Here is a 21643-nt window from a genome sequence, read left to right on the forward strand (position 1 = left end):
TGCAACCTCTCCCCTTGACCTCCATTCTCTCTAGGGCACCATATCTCACATCACCGCAGCCTTGTCCGCGGTGTCTAACAACAATCTCATCACACCCTCTGCAAAGCCCCCAAACAACCACTTACCTCATGTCAGGAATAATGCTCGCGGTACAAAATCAGATCCCATATGAAAGCTGACAATCACCCCTGCTCCTGTGCCTCTTATCCTGGATCCACATCCCCCCTCTGCCCCACCCCACAGCTCGGGGTTAAATACAGCGAGGTGATGATCCCACTTGGACACACAAAGAACCCCCTCTTCATCACATTGCATGAATTTTGGAGACACACGGCACAGAGTATCCGGATACCTGGTTGACCTTTTGTTGGGCTGTATTGTTTCATGATTTGAGGGCAACATCAACACCTTCACGACGGTTGATATGACGTCAGTACAACGGGCTTGCGGGATACCCAAGGATCATGCTTGCCAGTGGGATGGAAGAGATAAACAAAACTGATATTCAAAATGGTAGAATAAAACGCAGACAACAAAAACAAAAAAAAGAAAAAGAAATATCCAATGTCTAGTACCCCCAAGATAAACTCCTATCCAATCATGTAGCTCTCTGGCGTGAGGTGGTCAAGCCTTGGCCTTCCCAGACAACTGCCCCTCCACGTGGCGTCCATTGACACCATTAACCTCCTTCTTCTCCTCACTCACCGGTGGGGGTAGCGAATTGGTAGGAATAGCCAGCAGATAAGTACTCGGAATCAGCTTCGCCCTCGCAACCGGGTTCAGCGTCAGCCCGAACCCCGGCTTGTCCAGATCAGCCGCCGTCAAGAAACCGTTGGTGGGGATCGGCTCGTCCACAAACAAATCGCCAAACACGGGCAGCACGCTCTTCCCGTCGGGCGAGTTGGCCAGGTACTCCTGAAAGGGGGTGTTGGGCTGGCTGATGACAAAGTGGTAGCTGTACGGCCCGCTCGCGTGGGGGACCACGGGAATATCATAGGCCGACGCCATGGCGGCCACCCTGAGCAGCTCCGTCATGCCGCCGAGCCACATGACGTCTGGCTGGATGATGTCCAGGTTCCTCCCCTCGATCAGCTTGCGGAACCCGTACCGCGAGTACTCGTGCTCGCCCGTGGTGAACTTGATGGTCGGGTGGGCGCGCTTGATCTGCTTGAAGCCGTCCGTGTCGTCGGGGCTGAGGCACTCCTCCCACCAGTTGATGTTTAGGTCCTCGCACGCCTTGGCAATCTCGATCGTGTAGGGCACGTTTAGCGACATGTAGCAGTCGACCATCAGGGGAAAGTCCGGGCCGACTGACTCGCGGTGCTTGCGGAGGAACTCGACGTTCTTCTTAAGGCCGACGTGGCCCTCTTCGGGGCAGTAGGGGAGAGGCACTTTGGCGCCCCAGAAGCCCATTTTTTTGGCGGCTGGGGGGTCTGGGCCGGTGCAGTAAAAGTCGATGCGGTCTTTGGTGTTGCCGCCAATGAGCTTGTAGACGGGCTCGCCGCGGATCTTGCCGAGCAGGTCCCAGAGGGCGAGGTCGATGACGGATATCACGGCAACGGGGAGACCTTTTCTGCCGTAGAACATGGACGCTCGGTACATTTGCTCAAACAGGTGGTTTGTGTTGCGAGGGTCTTCTCCGATCAGGAAGCGCTCAAAGTGCTGATGGACGAGCCAACACGCTGGAGGGCCTGCAATTGCAAACAATATCAGTCTCCATTTCCGGTGGGAGAAAAGCGGGCAGTGTTGACATTACCACCAAAGCCAGTTGCAAAGCCAACTGTTCCATCGCTGGCCTCAATCTCGACAAAGAACGAGCCGAGAACATTGATACCCCAGCTCGTCCGTGATGCCCGGTACTTCTCCCATCTTGAGCATGGAGTAGAAATTGGACTGTCTATGAGCCTGGACTGAAGTTAGGAAATGCTGCCAAGGTGCTGGCTTTTTGAAAGAAAGCACCTCACCAATGACCACCTTTGACATTGTGGTAATCGCCACCTGTAATCTGGTTAGCCAGCAGTTTTGTCTCAGCCGTTTGGGGATTCCACATACCTGAGCCCACACCGCCGATGACGAACGATCGGATACTTTTGATGGTGGGGAACGCTTTTACAGACGCCATGGTGTCAACGTCTTTTTGGTTCCCAGATAATGAGAGAGGTGGATCGTAACGGCGGGAAGCAAGCCTCTGGGAGAACCAGTCCCAAGTTATATGCGGTCCAGATGCCTACCTAGCGTCAACGTCTAGTGTCCGATGGCTTGGCATGTGGGGGATGGTTGATGTGAAAAAGGGGAGGAATTGGGAGGATAAGGCTTCCTTATTATTTCTCTCTACTTGGCTCTGTCAACTACGTAGCCGGAAAGGTCCCTGTGCAGGGACAATGCATGTCAAGGGACAAACAACGTCCTCACCAAAGGGGCCAAGGATAGATAGCACTTGGGAAAATAGTGAAACCGGTCGGGTTGTGATGCCCCGACGATGGCGACATATAGTCAAGTAGCTCTATTGTTCTCAGATAAGCATCCGGGAACGTGGGCCTGGCCGTTCGCTCTGATCCAAAGACAAAAGACAACGTCAACCCCACCTTTGGCATGCACATGGAGGGATGCTGCCAGGGAGCAGAGGCGGATTGGTGGATCACCGTGAAGGGCTATTGGGGTATTTCGCGCTAGGGCTATCCGAAGGCGTCACAGTTTGTTGTTGGTCCGGACGGGTGATGGGCACCGGGTGACGGGTCACAGCTCGGTGGTGGTGGTGGTGGTGATGTGGACGGGGGGAGGATTATACCCTTTTGGTCAAGGGCTGCCGCGACCAACATGGAATCCCGCGTCTTCCGTCGACAACATGTCGGAGGAGGGCTCGAGGGCCATCCTGTCTATGCCAGGGTGCGGCAAAGATGCCACGGGTTTCTTACTGTCGTACTCTTGTGGATAGCTGCGGCATGCTGCGGTGGCCGGTCAGTCGAGGTGCTACTGTGGCAGATGATACCATTGGACCCAGAGCAGCGGTTCGGTTCAAGCTTGCCGTTGGGCTCTCGATATGAACGATGTGAGAGAGTCTGTCAGGCGCAACGACTTGGGGTAGCATCGCCCCGTCTTCACCGCATTCTCTCGCTGCGTCGACTGCACACTGCACACTCTGCAGCCCGGCTGCAAGTAATTCCATTTGGGTTTGTGTGTAGCATTCCGGTCATGCTGATAAGCACGTGGGACCGGGTGCGAAGGGCTTCTCGGACTGGTCATGATGATGGTGGTGGGACGAACGCCATGAAGGATTCCCTGATTGTCGTCGGGGGTCTCTCTCTCTCTCTCTCGAGCAAACACTAACTCCTCCTGTCACTGAAATCTGATGTGTCAGTTGCCCCCAATCAATGTATATCTCGAATCCTTCCGAGTTCACCTCGCGTGTTTCTCGTAGCTGACCACCTCCATCCTCAAGAAGACGGAAAGCGGTGAGCAATGGATGACATGACATGAGATGTGAGATTGGACAGCTTGACAGCCCTAAAAGGCGTTGGAGTCTCGCAGCAACACCATCTCGTCCAGCACAACCTTGGAAGAGGTGTCAAGAAACAGCCCGCTGGGACACCGGCTGCTTGTGCTGTGCGCCTGTGCTACCCCACCCCCCACAATTCTCCACACAGGGCACGCACTCCACCAACCCCGGAAATCCAAGCAAAGGCAAGGTCCGGGCACGGTCCAACAACAGTCCTCTCCCCCAGCAGGGCACCCCCTCACCACCCCCCTCCCCAGCTCCCCAGCTCCCCCGGGCCCAGACTCCCCCAGATGACCGCCGCAACGTGGTGTTCCGTACCGCACCTAGTCGTGTAGGTAGTGCCCTGGTGTCCCTGTTTGGGTATAAGGTAAATTAATGCTGGGTAAAAAAGAGGAATGTGGTCTCTCCACCGCCCTCGCTGTTCTGCTCATCATTACCCCGAGTGTTCATTGGAGTCGTTTCTTGTCTCAATCACACGTGTTGTTGGCGCTGCCCGCTGCCGTTTCTGACACCCGAGGACCCGAAATCCCGAAGAGTGCCCGCCCGCCCGTTGTTGCGAACTGTTCCCCCGTTCGGGTTGTGCTGCTTGTCGTCGTGCTTCGGCAACCTGCGTCGTTGCCCCGATCCACTCGCTCGGCGCGCGCAGTAAGCGTCACCACTCAACGGCTGGCGCTTCCAGGCTGGTTGTCTTGGGGACTTGACAAAGGCTTGAGCTTAAGACGGGAGCCTGGGGAAGAAGCTCTGGCCATGATGCAGCCGGCGGTCCAAGCTTCCACCAGATACAACAACAACAACAATGGTCAGAATTCCCACGCCCAGTCATCGCCCTCCTACTCGTCGCATGGCGGCGGACATCACCACCAGGACCCCGCAGACAGCGATGACGGAGGCCAGCAGAGTGGGGAAGACGACCATGACCTCGACGACCAGGGCGAGGGCGTGCGTCTGGGGAAGCGCAAGAGACCGGTATCTGTTTCGTGAGCACTTCAACAACACGCTGTGTGACGCTAAGGAAAATGCTAATTGGCCTTGTTGTGCTGCCTTGCTAGGTGCGAGTTGTGCAAACAGCGCAAAGTGAGTTCTCGTCCACCCCCCCTCCGACCCGACCGACAGCCATTGCCCGGCCCCCGATGCTGACCTGACCGCGACAGGTGAAATGTGACCGCGCCCAGCCATCGTGCGGCTGGTGTAGCCGAAACGGAGCTACCTGCGAATACAAGGAGCGCAAGAAGCCGGGTCTACGCGCTGGCTACGGACGGGAATTGGAGCAGCGGCTGGACAAGCTGGAAGGAATGTTGAGGGCTCACGACAAGCTGCTGCAAGCTCTGACCTCCAACTCAAACACTAGTCCGGGAAGCGGCAATGGCAGCGGTACCGGTGCCTTTAGCCATCACAACGCTCCCAGCGTCAGGGGAAGTCACACCAGCCAGCTGAGCGATCGAGGCACGCCACGAGAGGTCCGTGAAGCCGGCCCGCCGTCGATATTCGCGCGGAGCGAGACCATCCGGACCCCCCAGGCCGAGACGGCCTTGTTCCTCCAAAGACCCACGACATCGGTTGACCTGGGGATACAGGGCCCTCTGTCAGCCACATCCACCATGGCGGACCCGTTTCAGAGTCTATCCAACAGCATCGTCTCGCCCCGCGGCCAGTTGCCAGCTTCCGGTCCAAGCACTGGAGCACAGGAGTACTACACTACCGCACCGACAACCTCGGTGGCCGCTCTACAATCACCACCAGCCCACGCGCCGCCAGGAAGCCACATGGGCACCGAACAGGAGCTACCGCCGTACGACCTGCTCTATGGCCTGGTGGACTTGTACTTTAAGCACATCAACACGTGGTGCCCTATCCTACACCGAACGACGACGTTGGATGCCCTCTTTGGGCCGTCAATCTTGGACGAGACCGACAAGATCCTGCTGCATGCCATTGTGGCCACCACCGTACGGTACTCGACAGATCAACGGCTGACTGACGGAGCTCGCCAACGATACCATTCCGCGTCCAAGAACCGCGTGATTTTGTATGGCATGGAGAACCTCTCTGTCAAGTCGCTGCAGGCGTTGGTCATCCTGGCTCTGGATTTGTGCGGAAGCGGCAATGGCCCGCCCGGTTGGAACATCATGGCTATCATCACCCGGGCCGTCGTCCAGCTAGGTCTGGCAGTGGAAAGCAACTCCATCTCCGTGGCACCCAATTACCGGTCCATCTACACGCTCCGGGCCATGATCCTCCCAGAACCCCGCGATTTTATTGAAGAAGAGTCCAGGCGGAGGTTATTCTGGATGGTGTACCTTCTCGACCGATACGCGACGATAGCCACCGCCTTTGACTTTGCGCTCGACGATCGAGAGGTTGACCGAACCCTCCCATGTCGAGATGACTTATGGATCAAGAACCAAAAAGTCGACACCCGATGGCTGCGCCTGGACGACTCTCGACCGACCCTGACAAGTGGCAACTCGCCCGAGTACGAGGTCGACAAGCCGGAGAATCTGGGCGCCTTCAGCCATTATATCGAGATCCTCTCCATACTCTCCAGGATACACAAGTTCCTCCGCAAGCCCGTTGACATCAGCGCGCTGTCGGATGTCGAGCAGTGGCAGATGCGCTACAAGGAGCTGGACAACATGCTGGCTGCCTGGAAGTTCAATCTCCCGGGGGATTATGGCAACATGGCCAAGCTCTTCCAACCAAGCTCCGCCAAAGCCATCAATTGTGGCTGGGTGATGTTGCACGCAACTTTCCACACCGCCGTCATCCGCCTTCATTCCTCCGCCGCCTATCCCACCACCCGCTCCCCGATCTTCACCCCAAGTTACAGCGCCTCGCAGCGGTGTCACAGTGCGGCCGAGAACATCGCTGCCCTCCGCGAGTTTGTCGTCAGCAATAACCTGCTGAACAAGCTCGGGCCACCATTCGCGTTCACGCTGTGGGTGGCCGCCCGCGTCTTGCTTGTTCACGGGAGCACGGTGGAGCACAAGCTGGACACCTCGCAGATACGGTTATTTATCGACACGCTGGGGGAGATGGGGCGGTACTGGCCTGTCGCGACGCGGTACTGTGGGCTTCTTACCCGTGTGCTGGAGGAACATCACGACAATGCTCGCCAGGGAGGGAGCGAGACGCCGAAGATTGTCAAGATTCTGGCCGACATGCGGAGGACGGCGTTTGACCTCGACTTTTTGATCAGTCGGCAGCCGAGGCATGTTCCACGGAGCAAGAATGGTGTGCCGGGGTCGAGTGGTGCTGCTGGTGGTCCTGGTGGGGGGGCACATACCGGGCCGGGAAGGGGTGGTGGTGGTGGTGGATGGCCGGGGAGGTTTGGGCAGGCGCCGCCGGCCACGAACGAGTTGGAGTATTTGGACGTGTTTGACTTTTTTAATGTGCCGAGGCTGCCGGTTGCGCAGGCTGGGATGGTGAGTGATTCGCATGGTGGTGGTCATGGTGTTTCGGGGGGTGATGGGATGGGGGGAGGAGGGATAGGGCATGGTGGGGGGGCGGCGGTGGCGGGGGAGTTCAATATTACCGAGTTCATGGTGGATGCTAATAGGGATTGGCTTTTTCAGCAGGGGGAGACCAAGTTTTTGGCTTGAAGGACATATGGGAAGGCGTTTGGTATAGTTAAGGAGGTGGTTTTGGTATTGGATGACCATCTAGCAGGCGGTTAATGATTTTGGGTTTGGGTTTGGGTTTGGATGATATCCCTGTCAACGTTGGATTATACGGCAGTTGAAAATATGAGCTGGTTGTTCAACATGAGAGATGGGCTTTCTAGGCTAGGTTCCTTCCAGCTGCTGAGGATGTCCATTGCCGAGCAGGTCCACACATTTGCAGGAGGCACTGTCTCCTCTTTTAGCTGCATCATGATTTCCTTTTACGTCCCCTTTGAGCGGAGGCCGTCACCACGTCAATCTCTCTCCACATTGAAATTTACCCACCCTTTTGAACCTTTTCAAACCCAACCTCTCTCTAAACACTGCTCGATTCTTCGCTTAGGTGCCTACTACGACCGTCCCTCCAACACCACGTTTCCAAACGCCCGCTCCGACAGACATCGCACCCATCCCACGAGCGGAGATGCTACTCTCTGAGCAGCAGCTACTTATCATCCTCCGAGGCTTGGTGCTTCTCAAGAAACAAGAAATTCCCGACGCCAAAGACGAGATCCACGACCTCAAGGAGGGGGTCGGCTTCTTAAAGGGTAAGGTCTGCTGTCTTGAGGATGAGGTTGGCCGCCTCAAGGAGGAAATCCGCTGCGTGGAGGATGAGGTCCCACTGCGTGACGGGGCTGTTGATGGCTATGAAGAAAGGGGGGTACAGTGTGTTTGGAGGGCTTGGTACGTGATCAGGAGGACCGCTGGTTTCGTGTGGAGCTGTTGGAGTGGGTGCTGCCGGTTTGGTTGATATTGGGTGCTGTTGTTATGGGACTAAAGGGGGAGTGTGTGCCTGTGTGGAGGGGGTAATAGGTGATGGTGGATGCTCTTTGTGGGGATAGTAACGGCGGGAGTGGCTAAGGTATTGTAGTGATCGATGGACAGCTTGAGAACTACGGAAGGTTATCACAGATAAAGAGGGCGGAGTTTTTTTGGGGGGGAGGGGCGGGGGGGTGGGGTGTGTTAGTGATGCCGGTTGGAAAGGCACGGCATACCTAAGGGGAGGAGTACGCAGTGTGGGTGAGCATTTCTGTTGAAGAGTGCTGATAGTGAGGAATAGAGTCGGGTCAGAATCACAGTCGAAGAGCAGCTGGACAGTTTTAGATTAGCACATCAGAGATATGTAGCGAGAAAGGTTGATATCTAACCAGAAGTATGCCGACCCATTTCAGTGTACCTATTGATCCCAAATGGCGGTTACTGCCGGAGATTTTGCTAGGTACAAAAGCTCCAGATGGTTCGAGGTTAGGGATATTTAAAGCAAGCATATCCTGTGGTTGATACCACTGCGTCGTCATGGATGAGAGAGAACCAAGTCATGTCATTTGGAATAAAGGCACCTTGAATGAAGAATTGATGGCCTGGTATGACTATCTGAGATGTGCAAAAGGACAGGGAAAGGTAAGCGGTTCTATGTTGCCAATGATTATGGGGTATATTGGAGGGGGAACACTTGGGCGTGGCAGAGGGTGGTCGACTGTGTTGTGGTATATGGCTGCATATGGCCCACGTTGTCCAACTGGTAGCGAAGGGGACGGTGGTAGGACAGGTGGTTTGGTTCAGGATTAGGTAAGCAAGACTGCCCGGCTGCGCATCCAAATCTCGGGGGTTCGTGGTGGTCGGTCAACAGGATGATTTCCATATCGTTTGCTCGTCAGTCGAAATGTCATGTGGATGGGTGTGTATTGGGTGTGAAACTTTGCCCATCTGCGACAACACGATTCGGGGGAAGGGAACCAGGTGGGTTGGGTCGTGTTTGTGGTCTTGACGGCACATTAAGTCGATCTTTTTGCCCGCCCTCTGGGGCTTACTGTGTCGAAGAACACCAGGATGGAAACGTGACTGGGACCTGGCACGCATGGCGACAGGCATGGTTAGACCCCGGCGTACAAGAAGTGGATGAGAGACAGCGATGATGGAGAACAGTAATATAGACATGAACAGAGGCCATCATCAATGGCAGCGGGCGTCGACTGCTTGTACCCCGCCTCAGTAGTCTGCCGTGAGGTCCCAAGCCGATGCAAACACACTGTTTTGATTATGTAAACCTGTGAAAAGTTCTGTTGTCTGCTTGCATTTCTGGTTTGTCACGTGCGACTGTCCAGCAAAATGTAAACAAACCACTTGCGCCGTTGCCATTTCACAGAACAGTTTGCTACAGGGTGATTGTTTACTTTTTTTCAGGGGCATTTAGGGGACCATGCCAAGAGATGACGCTACCCCGGATCTGCAGTTGGGCCCCCAACGACAGGGCTGTTTTAGCGAGCCCCACTCTTGACGACAGGGTAGTTGAGCCGCAATTAAGCACCATGCAGGTCAACTTTTTGCTGTCGTGGAAAAGATGGGAGCACTTTTGATATCGAGGTTGGGAGTATATATTTTATACGACAGATGGCATTTTGGAGCATCATAAATACGTAGGAGACATGGGCAAACTTTGGATGCCAAACAGGCTGCGGAAGTGCTCTGCTTGATATGATGGACTTCTGGCTGGGATCTGTGACTGTTTGACGAATGGGATGATTGTGTGATGAGGGGAAATAGATGTTTCTTAAACCATTAAGTCGACCTTTGCTTCCAGTCAAAGATGTCAGTCGCATCAAGGGAATGAAAGTGCCATCTGTGGGAGGCGACAGCGAAGAGGACGACGACAGCGGGCAGAAGATGTGACTCGAGGTTATCTCTCTTCCCCAAGGTCCTGGAAACGCAGGAAAGTCGCAAAATCTGTCTCTATAGTGGCCCATCATCTCAAGCATCGATCAAGGGACTGTTGTGATGCTGATCCTGTTGCTCAAGACCACCCACATCAACAGCAACAGATATAAAGTCGGGCGGAGGAAGAAAACATAGATATATTACACTCTCAAATTACTGAATTGGGCTACAAAGCATCTATCTCATCATCACCATCATTCTTCACTACCTTTGGCCTGGTCAAAGAATGCCACCCATTGCTGGAAAGTTCGTGTTTGGGGGAGAAAGGAGGATGCCCTGTTGACATTCTGAATGACCCGCAATCGCTGACGTCGCTGCTAAGATAGAGCAACATTTACAAACAAAATCTGGACCATCGCCATAGCGACTGTCAAAAGCGGGGGCCTCATTCACACAAGTATTTATTGCCTGCTCTCTCCCAAATTTCCCAACCTTTTCCTCTTCTCTTCTCACGGCTTCCGTATTGCGCATTACATGTTTTCAGCTTCGCAGCTATTTTTCCGATCTCAGATCTTTTCGCGTCTTGCGCATACTGCCTACTCGACTTCATTGTCATTTACACAAACGCTTTTTCACCCTCACGCCCCTTTTCGACTCGACAAAGACCGCAATGTCTTCCGCCGATAGAATCGTCTCTCTCGCCACTCGCGCCGGATCCTCCCGCCGTGATGCGACTCTCCCCTCCCCCCCCTCTGTCCCCTCCTCCCAGTCGCAGCTCGACCCATGCTTGGCCTTCCAAGATGAGGTCTTCGGTAAAAGTGGTTGTCTCCCCATTGTTACTGACGTCTCTCTTGCAGGACTCCGTGCTCGTCGCCAGCACTTGCTCGACGCCGAAGACAAGCAACGCGGCCACTTTGAAGGCCTGCGCAAGGAACTCATCGCCATCTGCCGCGAGCGACACCACGAGCGCGGGGCCCGGCTTGACCTGCCGGTCCTCGTGTGCGACCGACGCCCTCTCGTCAAGACTTGGTCCAAGCAGGGTTGTTGGCTCCAGAAGGTTCACCGTTTCCGTAAGATTCTTCTGTCTCAGCTGGCTGTGATCGTTATTTGTTGACCTTGTTCCAGTCGTCCATCTTCTGAACGGTCCTTTCTGGTTCCTTGCGGTTGTTTACGTCTGGTGTGAGATTTATCACCGCCAGAATGTCTACCATCAGAACGACATCGTCGTTGCTGGCCGCGAGGCCGAGCTCGTTGCCAAGAGGTTCGAGCTCGAAGACGGCCGCAGCCGCCCACTGCCGGTCGCACGGGGTCCGCCAGTCGAGACCCTACCTACACGTAAGTCTTTTGTCTTTTATCTTTTTTTCTTTTTCCTTTTCGCTTTCATCTCTCCTCTTTCCTCCTTCATATCTCCTCTTTCCTCCTTCGTCTCTCCCTCTTTCCTCCTTCATCCTTTGGCTTTCCTCTTTTGTCTTGTTTGTTTGCCATTTGACTGATCATTGTTTGTTCCAGTGCCGACACCTGAGCCTTTCGTGTTCAGGTCAAATCCCTTCGCCGTTCCTTTTGGGATTTTCCGGGGCTTGATGCCTCCCAGCTATCAGCCTGTCACCAGCCAGGTTGATGTCGCCGAGCCCCCAACAATGCTCATGATCGAGCCTGCTCCCGTGTTCGTCACGGTCCCATCCCAGCAGCTCGTTCTTTTCGAGAGCATGCCGGCAGCCCAGCCCGCGTTCACGCCTGCTGCTGGTCCTTCGAAGATGGACGTGTTGTGCTCCTCTCTCGGGGCGCTCGCCGTCCAATGCGCCCACACGCCCATGGCTTCGATTCGGCAGGAGTCTTGGGCTGTTCAACGGTTCGTTCGTCCCGCTTTTGACCTCCAGCCAGCAGCTCTCATGCCCGCGCCGAGACTGCCTGGCTTGTCTTCGTTGGTCCAGCCAACGGTCGTTGCTTCGGTAGTGACTAGCAGCGAAGTCATGGAGACCGAGATCGTTCGCCCGGCTGTTCAGCTGCCACCCAAGCCCGCTGGCCAGCTGCCTCTTCCACCCCTGGCCCCGATTCCCGTCCCGGCCATGGCTGTCCCGACACCCCTTGCTGCCACAGACAACGTGGTTGCTCCTCCTGCCCCTGAGATGGAGGTTCGACCCCAGCAAGCGGCTGTCCAGCCTTTGAAGAGGAACCGAGTTGTTGCCCCTGTCAACTTGGTTATTCAGCAAGTCCCCCAGCCGGAGCTTGTCGTTCCACCAAGACGTCCTGCTGCCCCAGTCAATCTGGTGAGGGTCCCTCCCGCCCCGGTGCAAACCTCGCCCCAGCAGCCTCTTCCCCCTGTGCAGCCGTCACCACCTGCGCGGGTTCCCCGGAACACGCCTGCTGGCCCTCTCAACCTGGTGATTGCTCCTCCCACTCTGGCGTCGAGCTCTCGCCCCCAGCAGGCACAAGCTCCCAAGCAGCAGACGCCACCGGCTCCTGCTTCCCGTGCTCCCTCCCCGCCTCCGATCCCTTCTCGTCCCCACTGGAAGCTGGTGAAGAAGCTTTCGCCGAGCGAGGCCCAGGCCAAGCTCACGCTTCCGACGCTCGCCCTGCCGAGTGTCCCCAAAGTCACACCTGAGGTCGCCCCATTGCCTCAACCAGCACCGGTGGTTCCTGTCCCCGTGGCACCCGCTCCGGTCGCTGTCCCTCTCCCGCCTGCCGCCGCTCCCGCCATCTCCGACGCCGTCCCGGAGCAGCAGGCTCCCATCCCACCGCCTGGTTCTCGCCCCGTGGCACCCATGCGTCGCCGTCGCGCCTTTGGAAACACGGTGCCCCTTCTCCCGGACGCCTCTGTTCTCGAACAGAAGCCCCTCCCCGCAACTGTCGTCGCTGCTGCCGCCGAGTCTTCTGGCTCTGTGATGAAGGCTCCGGCCCCCACCCCTCTCCCACCAGCTCGGACGGCCCACTGGGCCGGTCTGGAGTTGCGCACTCTTGCCGATCGCCTGATCAAGGAGTGTGTCGATGTTGACGCCTGGCGTCGGCGTCTCTTTGGCGACATTGAGATGTACATTGGTGGGGAGGAGGACGACGACACCCTCTTCAGCCCGGAGCAAGCGTCGGAAGTGATGAAGACCTTGTTTCGGAGCGTGAGGAGTTCTGATGTTGGTTTCCAGCGTCAGAAGGACAATACTCTCAACAAGGTTGTCCGGATTGCGAGGAAGGAGGGATTGGTGATTGAGAGGTTGTGATTTGGGTTGGCGTTTGGAGTTGTTGGAATTTGGAGTTGTTGGAGTTTGGAGTTGATGGATTTGGATTGATGGATTGGGTTGGATGGAGGATTGGGTTGGAGGATTTGGCATGGGTTTTGGGATTGGGATTTTGGGATGGAGTTTGGGTACGGCCTGGAGGATTGGGTCTGGAGTTTGGGTTTTGGGTTGGAGGATTTTGTACAGAGGATTGGGATGGGAGGACTTTGGGATTTAAGCTCGGGAGGAGCTTCGAGGTACAGTATGCCCTTTTTGGTTTTTGCTAACGGTGTACAGGTCGGTTTTTCATTTCTTTCAACGTGTCCTGGGATGAGGGGGATCTGGGTTCGGTCGACAACTGGGTTTACGCTGCACGGCGTCTGAGGTTTGGAGCTTTGGGCACGGCGAACACTGGTTGGGGAGCATCGGTCGGATTATCATGGTTTCTTTTGGTGCCCAGGACATCGTCGGGTCGGAGGAGGACGACGGAGGACTTTTTGTTGGGGTGGATTCATTCGGCAGCATGCCATGGTGCAAGGACTCTGGAGTTTGTAGCTTTGGGGACTCTTTGGGTGCTGGGAGGACCGAGATGGAAGACTCTGGCGGATTGGACGACGACGGACGACGGACGACAGCGACAGCCATCAGCGACATTCTGGTGGTGCCAGCCCGAGCTGGTTGTTAAGATAGGACGACAGTCGTCGCGGCCATGGGGGATTGCAGCCTAACCTCTGCCCACCTGTGGATTTGCTACCTGTGACGTGGGTTTTGTTAGGTTTCCCCACGCCCCAACGCCAAGTGGTGTTGCCGAATGGGCAGGTATGCACAGCAAAAAACGGTCAGTGTATTAGTTTTGTTGACGATATGGGGGTGTTTGGGGGTTGTTTCAATGTATTTTATGGGGGTGGTTGTTTTGGTGTTGACATTTTGTGCCTCTTGCAATGTGACTTGTTTGATGTGAAATGGTGATAGTTTTCTTGGTGTTGAGAAATGACTTGAGTGAGTTTGACCCCGTCCCTCTGTGCCTGTCCTTCTATCCCTCTGTCCCTCTGTCCCTCTGTCCATCTCTCTTGTGATCTTGTTTGTTCAAATATCTCTAATCTCAACCACCGCTTTCCATACTTACCTGATGATTCCATTCCGTAATGATTCCATTCCGTTCTCTACATCATCTTTCGATCCCGCATAAGTAGAGAGCGACATTGCAAAAGTCATGTGCATTTTTCCTCCTTGAGGCTCCCATCACACTTCAATCTTGGCGACGACACTCGCCGCATCAGCTCCGCTCTGTTGGTATAACCTCACTTCGATCTCTTCAAGCTTCATGCTTCGCTACCTACCATTTCTTTCTCTCCAATCCGTGGCCGCCATCCAGATTATTCGTGCTTGGACTCTACTTTGCAGATTCTCCATGCTGTCCCATCCCTGCAAAGTGCACCCGCACACAGCTCATCGTGACGTGATGGCCACCATCTCAAACTCCCAACTTGATGACCAGCAACCCAAACCACGAACTTTCACGATACATCTCTGCAACACAACCGGTGCTCTCTTCAGAACGTCCATCAATTTTATCGCCTCATTTGCCCAATTTCCAAGCCATATTATCAACTTGCACACGTTGTACGAAGCGGTCAACACCATGCACGAAATCGGCGATGCAGTCATATACAAAGGCATGCTATTCCCCTATTTCTTGCACATTGCATACTAATTCTGACGACGTCTCAAAACAGGTGCGGAAGGCGACGAGGCCCTCGGCATCGTAAGGTCAGTCATGGAGCCAACGAGCAAGACCGCCGCGACGTTATACGAGGTATGTGATGTGCCCCCTTTGTACCCTCCCGAAATTTCTCTTCCCCCCCCAAACCCCCCAACCCCCTCCCCGCCTCTTTTGCTGACCCGCCCTCCAGATCCAAGACATCGAATCAGGCGAAACCTTCACCGTCGTCGAGACTAGAGTCCACAACCCCCCCACCATCCCGAGTAGTAGTACATCATGATGATTCGGCCAGCCTATTTTCTCTCTCCAATATATCTTGGCGTTCGCGGAGGAAAAAAAGGGGGAAAAGTGGATCCTGTAAATAAAACCCGCGGGGGGGCTGACTCATGCGGCGTGTCTTTTCCCCCCAGCCACACTGGCCCCATGAAATAATGAACACCTGTTGCAAAGTCTCATCGAAATTGAACTGGCTCAATGGTCTAGTGGTATGATTCGCGCTTCGGGAATTAAACTTGAACTTTAAAAAAAAAGTCGAGAAGCCCCATCAGAGTTTCTGATGATGATTGTGCGAGGTCTCGGGTTCGAATCCCGATTGAGCCCTTTTTTTGATCTTGGTTATTTTCATCACACTTTTTTAGTGATGATGATGGTGGTTGCTATTCTTTTGGTGATGGTGGTGGTTATTTCATTTGGTGGTGGTTATTCCATTTGGTGGTTATTCCATTTGGTGGTGGTGGTAGTGGTGGTGGGAGGGGGGTTGGGTTGGGTTGGGTTGGGTTGGGTTGGGTTGCAAATAGGAGCAGCTGTGGTGATATCTATCTCTTGTTGATGTTGTATTATGTCTTGGCGCTAATAACTATCCCTTCTCCTCCTTTTGCGCTTGCGCGCAAAGAAGGTATCCTCCACTGTTGAGCCCTCTGAAACAGTCCATATCAAGACTTCGGGGCGGTCAGGGGCTGGGGAGGTCGGAGGTGGAGTTGCGACTGCAAATGGATCCCAGTATTTTGTCAGTATAAAAAGGGGAAAGTTGGACGGTTGGGAAAAGAGAACTGCTGCTCACCTTGTTGACTCCCCTGCCCACCATCAACGCTACTCTGCGTGGTGCTCAGCCGCTCCGTGTCGGACTCGTCCTGCTCGGAGAGCATCCTCTCCATGCTCCTACTCGGTGAAACTGGTATATGCCCTGTCGAACTCGTAGGAAAGAGAAGCAGCTGGTTGTTGCTGCTAGTAGGGCTCGGGTTGTAGTACCCAATGCCGCCGCTGGGCGACTCGGAGCTCATCACCTCCAAGTCCCCGAACGGCAACGACGGACTCCTTCCCTGGGGTGGTTCCCTCGACCGGTTTTGCAGCAAAGTTTTGGCAGCCACGAAACGCTGGTAGTGGACTTGGAGTTCTTGCATGTTGGCGTCATGTTGGGATTGCCCCCCTACAACCCAGCCAAACCGTTTCCTCACTGTGGTCTTTGGACGTTTGGCGCCTTTATCATCTCGACGTTTTGGGGATTGGTCTTCTGGTTTGGCCTGAAGGGAACGGGCGCTGGAGGTAATGAGATCGTCCAGGTTTCGGATGGCTTCTTGGATTTCTTCAAAGTCATGATTGCTTGCGGTTTCAGATCTTTTGACGTCGAAGACTCTGTCGCGGAGGGCTTTTGCGTTGGTGATTTCGGCTTGGACGCTGGAGATTAAGCGGACGGCGCGTTGGATTTCTTCTGGGGCACCTTTCAAAGCTTGGATGGTTTGGGCGGCTGTGAAAGACTCGTTGAAGAGGCTTAGGCCTGTGGTGATGGGTTCTATCACTGCTGACATGGTTCGTTTTGTGGAGAGACAATGCCGGGACAAAGGGTCTCTGCAGACAGGACTTCTCTGGGGTATCATTGCTTTTATGGTAGGACTAGAAGGCTCGGTGTGTTGGGGGGTGGCATGGTCCGCGATCCATCTCGGTCAGTGTTCCACAGGCGTCGATGGAGACGGCTGAGACGCATCATACTTCCCTTGGCGGTAGTCGGGGGCATGTTACCGCCCTGGCGTGCATAATGACCCGAAGCTTGATTTGTCTGGACGCCCCGGAACTCTGGCAGGATGCGACCACACCTTTGGCTTCGCCACGATGGGCCGGCGAAGGAGTGCCTGTCCCTGATTGGGCTGTGCCTTCAAGGCACTATTGGCTCCTCCACAGCCGCTGCGCGCCATCCCCGCAGCCGCAACACGCACTCACTGACATGATGCAGCCCACAGGGAGCTTGGCTGGTTCAGGTAGTTAGGCGTGACGAGCAGGTGAGGTCGGCAGTTGTCCTCAAGGCTCACCAGATCGACATGGGAAGAATGCGAGGTCGTTGACCGCTCATCATGAAGCTATTCTAGTGTTATAGCTGAAGCATCACCCAGGCGTCGACTTGAGTCCCTCCTCCTCCCACTCTATCGTAAAAGAGTTCTTGTCCGCGTACTGCTTGTCATCAATCCACATCTCAAACCGGGCATCCAGAGCTCCTACCACAAAGCAGACATCATACTTGATCTCGTAATACTCCTGCTTTTCCTTTGTGAGCCTTCCAAAGATTCCAGGCCTTTTTACATATCTGGTGTGTGTTTCAATGTGTCGTCTGTCTACCGTTGAGAGATCAGATTCGACCGTGCAGAGGGGGAAGACGTCCACTGCCGTGCTGTTAGTTTCCAAACTTGTAGTGGTACCGAAATAGGGGCGAACATACCATCTGTTTTGCTGCTGGGCAAGTCATCTTTGTCTCGGTGACATATCACAAGCTCTCTTCTAGAAACTCCCGGATGGTGACGGTTGTTGAAGGCTTTACTAAACCCTTGCCAGCGCACCCCTTCTTGTGTATTGATGTCTTGCCCCTGTGTCTGGTGAGGTCCTGTTCGGAAACGTTGGTGCTGATCAAGAATACCATAAAGACTCACCTTTTTAATCACCCACTTGATCCGGTTCTCTACCACATACTCACCGTCAAGCCCGGACTGGATCTTTTCCCACTCCTCGTGCCGATGTGGATCCCATTTCTCTTGTGTGACAACGCCATAGGAAACTCGAGCCTTTCTGACGCCCAGCACTGGCTTGCCATGCCGTGCCTTTTGCTTGCGGTCAAGGACAAGACCCTTTGCGACAGCAAGTGGCGGCTCGTCCCCGTCTGCAGCCACCACCTTGATGGGGAGTGGGAATGCCTCCCTAATCTTTTGCTGAACATATGCTGAGCTTCCCAGTCCGCCGGATAAGATGAAGTATTTCTGGAACGCGTCAGTATCGTAATCTCTCCTTTCGCCGTTGAACAGTCTCAGGGACTCACAGGGCGTGGGACATCAGCCTTGACACCATGCTCCAACATCTGACGTATGGCGTTGATGATGCCCTCCACTTCAGGATCAAATAGACCTTGGAAGTCGGAACTGATGGGCGATGTTAGAGGGGTGCTAAATTTCTCTCAGAATTTGGCATGGGTGTACTTACTAAGAGAAGTTCATCTTGCCATCTGTTATCCTCGCCGAGGTGCTCGAGGTCCCCCCTGATCTGATGGGCACTGTTATTCTCGGCGTTCGAAATTGAGCTTCTGAAAAGTTGCCAAATTCATGTTTCCATGTCTGAAACTCTTCGCTATGCATCATTGTGTCCTCAGCATTCCTGTGAAAGACAAGGTGAGAGCGGCCAGCATTGGTGTCTGCCCTTGCCAGCGCCAACCGGCCATGAACCATCTTTGCGAACGCTAAATCGATGTTCGTTGAGCCAATGTTGATACCCTGCACAATGGCGCGCTCTCTAAGCTCGGCAATCTCGGCAGTGCCGCACTGCTCAAGCAAGGCAAAATCAGTGGTACCACCGCCTGCATCACAGGTCAAGATGACGTCCCCAGTCCGAAGGGTGATGTCCCCGTCCTTGGCGGTGTACACTGCCGCGGCCTGAGGTTCTGACAAACCCCATGAGACGCTGTGATTCTTTCCTCCAGTTCCGAAGCCGGCCTTTTTGATTTCTTTCATGAGAGCATCGCTGATTTCGAGGGACTGAAAGGTGGCCGGAAGACTGAAGACGAACTCGACCTTCTTGTGCCTCCACTCCTCGTTCTTTTGGAGGTTTCTGCTGATGTGTTTGTAGAGGCGCTCCATGTAATCTCGGTAATACTTCCGGACTTGTTCAATGGTTTCGAACTCGGGCTCCTCGCCATTTTCTCGGGCTCGTCGGATCATGATCTTGAGATACTTCTCATCAAGATATCGCTTGAACCACTCCACAGTCTTTTCGTGGTTGTTGCAGGTGAAGCCCCATGCTGTTGGTACATCATGCTTGTGGTCGTAGAGCAGAGTTGACGGTACTTTGTTGTGTGTTCCGGACTTTTGGTCTGGTAGTGGCCATTGTTGGATCATGCGGGGGCTTTCTTGGTGCTTTTTGGCGACAGCCACGCCTGTTGGGACTTGTCAGTCTGCAGATACTCAATTTCTCTTGGAGTAAAACGCTCACCTGTGCATGTCATGCCAAAGTCGATGCCGACCGTCAAGTCGGCTTCATCTGGTCTTGGAGCCATGGCTGATAGGGGTAAACACGCCTCACTCTGCACAGTGTTTGCTAAACAACAAGCGAGAGGCCCGATATGAGAAATAATCGGGTCGAAATTGGTACACTCAAGGAGGGCCCGTGTGATGGTGTCAGTGACGACTGCTCTGGACGATGAGGTGAGAGGAGTCTGGATTTAACCCAGCATGAATGGGAAAAAGCACAAAGGTTCCATGGAATTACAAGTAGCAAATCACCAGCCGCAAGGCTACGGTTGCGGCACAAACTCGCAGCACCGCCCCCGACAATATTGCATTAATCGACCGGATCCAGCCCCGAAGGAGAACTCGGGGCTGCCTCTGAAGGTGCCCCGCGAACCCAGCCTATTTGCCAGAATCACACCACGGCACCACGGTCGCCTTATGGATCTTGATGGTGTGGGCGGTTTGGGATGCTCATCGGAGGGGGCATGAATATCGCGTGCCGTGTTTGCCTACCTAGTATGCATGCATCCACCTGCAGCAAGCTGCGCCTCTTCAGGCTTGCACGGCACTGTGTCACCCGCCTCTTGAAGGCTTTGTAGGTGACAAGCGCCTGCATTCCACGTCATTGTCCCCTGACAACCACACCGAATTTCCGTCCCGGATCCTTCTTGTTTCCTTGACCATTCTTCATATTCATCATACCGAAAGATAGACAAGGCTTTGGCACCGTCCCCACGAACTCTGTCTTCAAGAATTTGCAAGCAACTGAGTCATTCATACCTTCTACAGTGTCGATACCGCCCGAGTGACAATGGGGAATAAGCAGTCGAAGCAAGATTCAATTCAAGAAGCCAGCACTACTGCTATGCCACCACCTCCAGCGCCAGGACATCCATATCCACCAAGGACAAACAGCATCCCCAAACTTGACACCGACTTCCTGCTACAACCACCTGATGAAAGTTCCATCAGACGCCCGTGGCTGCAGCTCAACAATCTCATCGATTCACATGTTCAAACGTTTTACACCAACATCGCCAGCATCGACAACATTGCCCCTCGCGAAAAGATACAAGAAGTCCTGCTGGTTTCAGGAATCGTTGAGAGCACCAAGGACGTCGATAACCTCACAGAATTACTTTACGTTCCGAGGCACAGGAAGCTTGGGTTGCGAATATGTATTGCCCGGGCAGTGCTTGCGAGTATCGACTTTCAGAATGGAAGCCCTGAGATGACATCTCTCGACAGACAGGTTGTGGAGCTCATGAGCCGCTTCAAGACACTGCGGCCTGAACGAAGTCCAGAAGAAGAGGCTGCTATCGCCCACTGGCGTATGATCACCGCCTTTTTCCTGGCCCCAGACTCGAAGCACTCAAGAGCGGATCTCGCCGGGGAGATTCCATGTGTGGACGTTCTCGTCAACTTCCTTGGGCTCTTCAAGCGACATTCGGATATTGCCAACCCGGAGCGAGCCGAACAAGGAACGAACAACGCAGACCAAGATTGGAAGGGGAGCATCAGGACCATCGCCCTCCACGCCATCGGCATTGGAGAGAAACTATTCTGCCACCCCTCCACCTGGACCTTTCGCTGGTGCTCGCATCGCAAGGAACAACAAAGAGAAGCCTCGCAGATAGTGCTATTCCCAGCTCTTGTTGAGGACGTGCTGTCAAACAGCAGCAAGAGACGTCACAACACCATTCAGGCAGCCGACATCTCTCCTGCCTTTGTGTTCTCACCGAATGGCACCGTAATACCGGCACCAGAACAACAACTAGATCCAATACCGGCACCGGCGTCACCGAGCAGATCACCGAGCTCCACTGCCTCGAGGCCAGCCAGCATAGGATCTGGCGGCGGCGGCGGCGGCGGAGGAAGTGGCGGAGCACGCTGCACTCCGAACCAAGTCATTGCCGCCAGATCATCACGAAGGAGCTACTTTGGAGAAGACAGCCCTCAGAACCATTACGTGACGGTGAATGGCGATACAGGATTCTCGACAACAATACCACCGGGGTCAAATGTGAATATTGTCGTTGTCCCAAGACGGCCGTCAACCTCTCGCACCGGCAGCGGCACGCTGGTCTCCCCGGTGGTGTATGACAATCGAAGACCGATAGTGATCAGTCACTCTCCCGAGTCTCATTCGAGACGCAGCAGGAGACCACACTCGGCAAGTAGGGTGGTATATCCGGAGGAGTATGGGGAAGACTACGAGCGTGTCAGCAGGAGGGATAGTGCCAATCGGTATCGGACAGCATAAATAAATTATGAAGGATGGTGGATGGATTGTTTTCACAGTGATGGATCATGAATGAAATCCCGAGCGGCGTTGATTGCTCATAATGACCCAAGCGCCAATGTCATATTTTTTTGTCTGATATATTTGCCTTGAAAAACGCCATCACAGGGCATCTGTCCCG

The 21643-nt window shown here is 54.4% G+C and overlaps 7 protein-coding genes across 7 annotated transcripts, besides 1 other annotated feature; 4 read left to right on the forward strand and 3 right to left on the reverse strand.

The window, feature by feature from the left end:
* Positions 1–624: 624 nt before the first annotated feature.
* PODANS_4_950 (uncharacterized protein) lies at positions 625–2122 on the reverse strand (the record flags this gene model as incomplete). Its single annotated transcript, XM_001903657.1, has 3 exons — positions 625–1691; positions 1757–1897; positions 2053–2122. The coding sequence occupies 3 exons, from the start codon at positions 2120–2122 to the stop codon at positions 625–627; spliced, it is 1278 nt and encodes a 425-aa protein (XP_001903692.1).
* A 2516-nt stretch (positions 2123–4638) lies between these two features.
* Positions 4639–7095, forward strand: PODANS_4_960 (uncharacterized protein; the record flags this gene model as incomplete). The annotated part of the gene is made up of 1 exon (XM_001903658.1): positions 4639–7095. A coding segment is annotated over one exon (2457 nt), but the record flags the coding sequence as incomplete, so codon positions are not given.
* A 4295-nt stretch (positions 7096–11390) lies between these two features.
* PODANS_4_970 (uncharacterized protein) lies at positions 11391–13022 on the forward strand (the record flags this gene model as incomplete). The annotated part of the gene is made up of 1 exon (XM_001903659.1): positions 11391–13022. One exon carries the CDS (start codon positions 11391–11393, stop codon positions 13020–13022), a length of 1632 nt encoding a protein of 543 aa, XP_001903694.1.
* Positions 13023–14661: 1639 nt separating this feature from the next.
* PODANS_4_975 (uncharacterized protein) lies at positions 14662–15022 on the forward strand (the record flags this gene model as incomplete). The annotated part of the gene is made up of 3 exons (XM_001903660.1): positions 14662–14695; positions 14756–14835; positions 14933–15022. The coding sequence occupies 3 exons, from the start codon at positions 14662–14664 to the stop codon at positions 15020–15022; spliced, it is 204 nt and encodes a 67-aa protein (XP_001903695.1).
* A 188-nt stretch (positions 15023–15210) lies between these two features.
* Positions 15211–15342, forward strand: a tRNA (tRNA-Pro).
* Positions 15343–15591: 249 nt separating this feature from the next.
* Positions 15592–16616, reverse strand: PODANS_4_977 (uncharacterized protein; the record flags this gene model as incomplete). Its single annotated transcript, XM_001903661.1, has 2 exons — positions 15592–15725; positions 15803–16616. 2 exons carry the CDS (start codon positions 16614–16616, stop codon positions 15592–15594), a joined length of 948 nt encoding a protein of 315 aa, XP_001903696.1.
* Positions 16617–17118: 502 nt separating this feature from the next.
* PODANS_4_980 (uncharacterized protein) lies at positions 17119–18764 on the reverse strand (the record flags this gene model as incomplete). The annotated part of the gene is made up of 5 exons (XM_001903662.1): positions 17119–17393; positions 17450–17594; positions 17658–17981; positions 18041–18140; positions 18202–18764. Coding segments are annotated over 5 exons (1407 nt in total), but the record flags the coding sequence as incomplete, so codon positions are not given.
* A 1267-nt stretch (positions 18765–20031) lies between these two features.
* Positions 20032–21483, forward strand: PODANS_4_990 (uncharacterized protein; the record flags this gene model as incomplete). Its single annotated transcript, XM_001903663.1, has 1 exon — positions 20032–21483. One exon carries the CDS (start codon positions 20032–20034, stop codon positions 21481–21483), a length of 1452 nt encoding a protein of 483 aa, XP_001903698.1.
* Between the last annotated feature and the right edge of the window lie 160 nt (positions 21484–21643).

Source organism: Podospora anserina, chromosome 4 (assembly GCF_000226545.1).
Source record: "Podospora anserina S mat+ genomic DNA chromosome 4, supercontig 1".
NCBI classification, from domain to species: Eukaryota; Fungi; Ascomycota; class Sordariomycetes; order Sordariales; family Podosporaceae; genus Podospora; species Podospora anserina.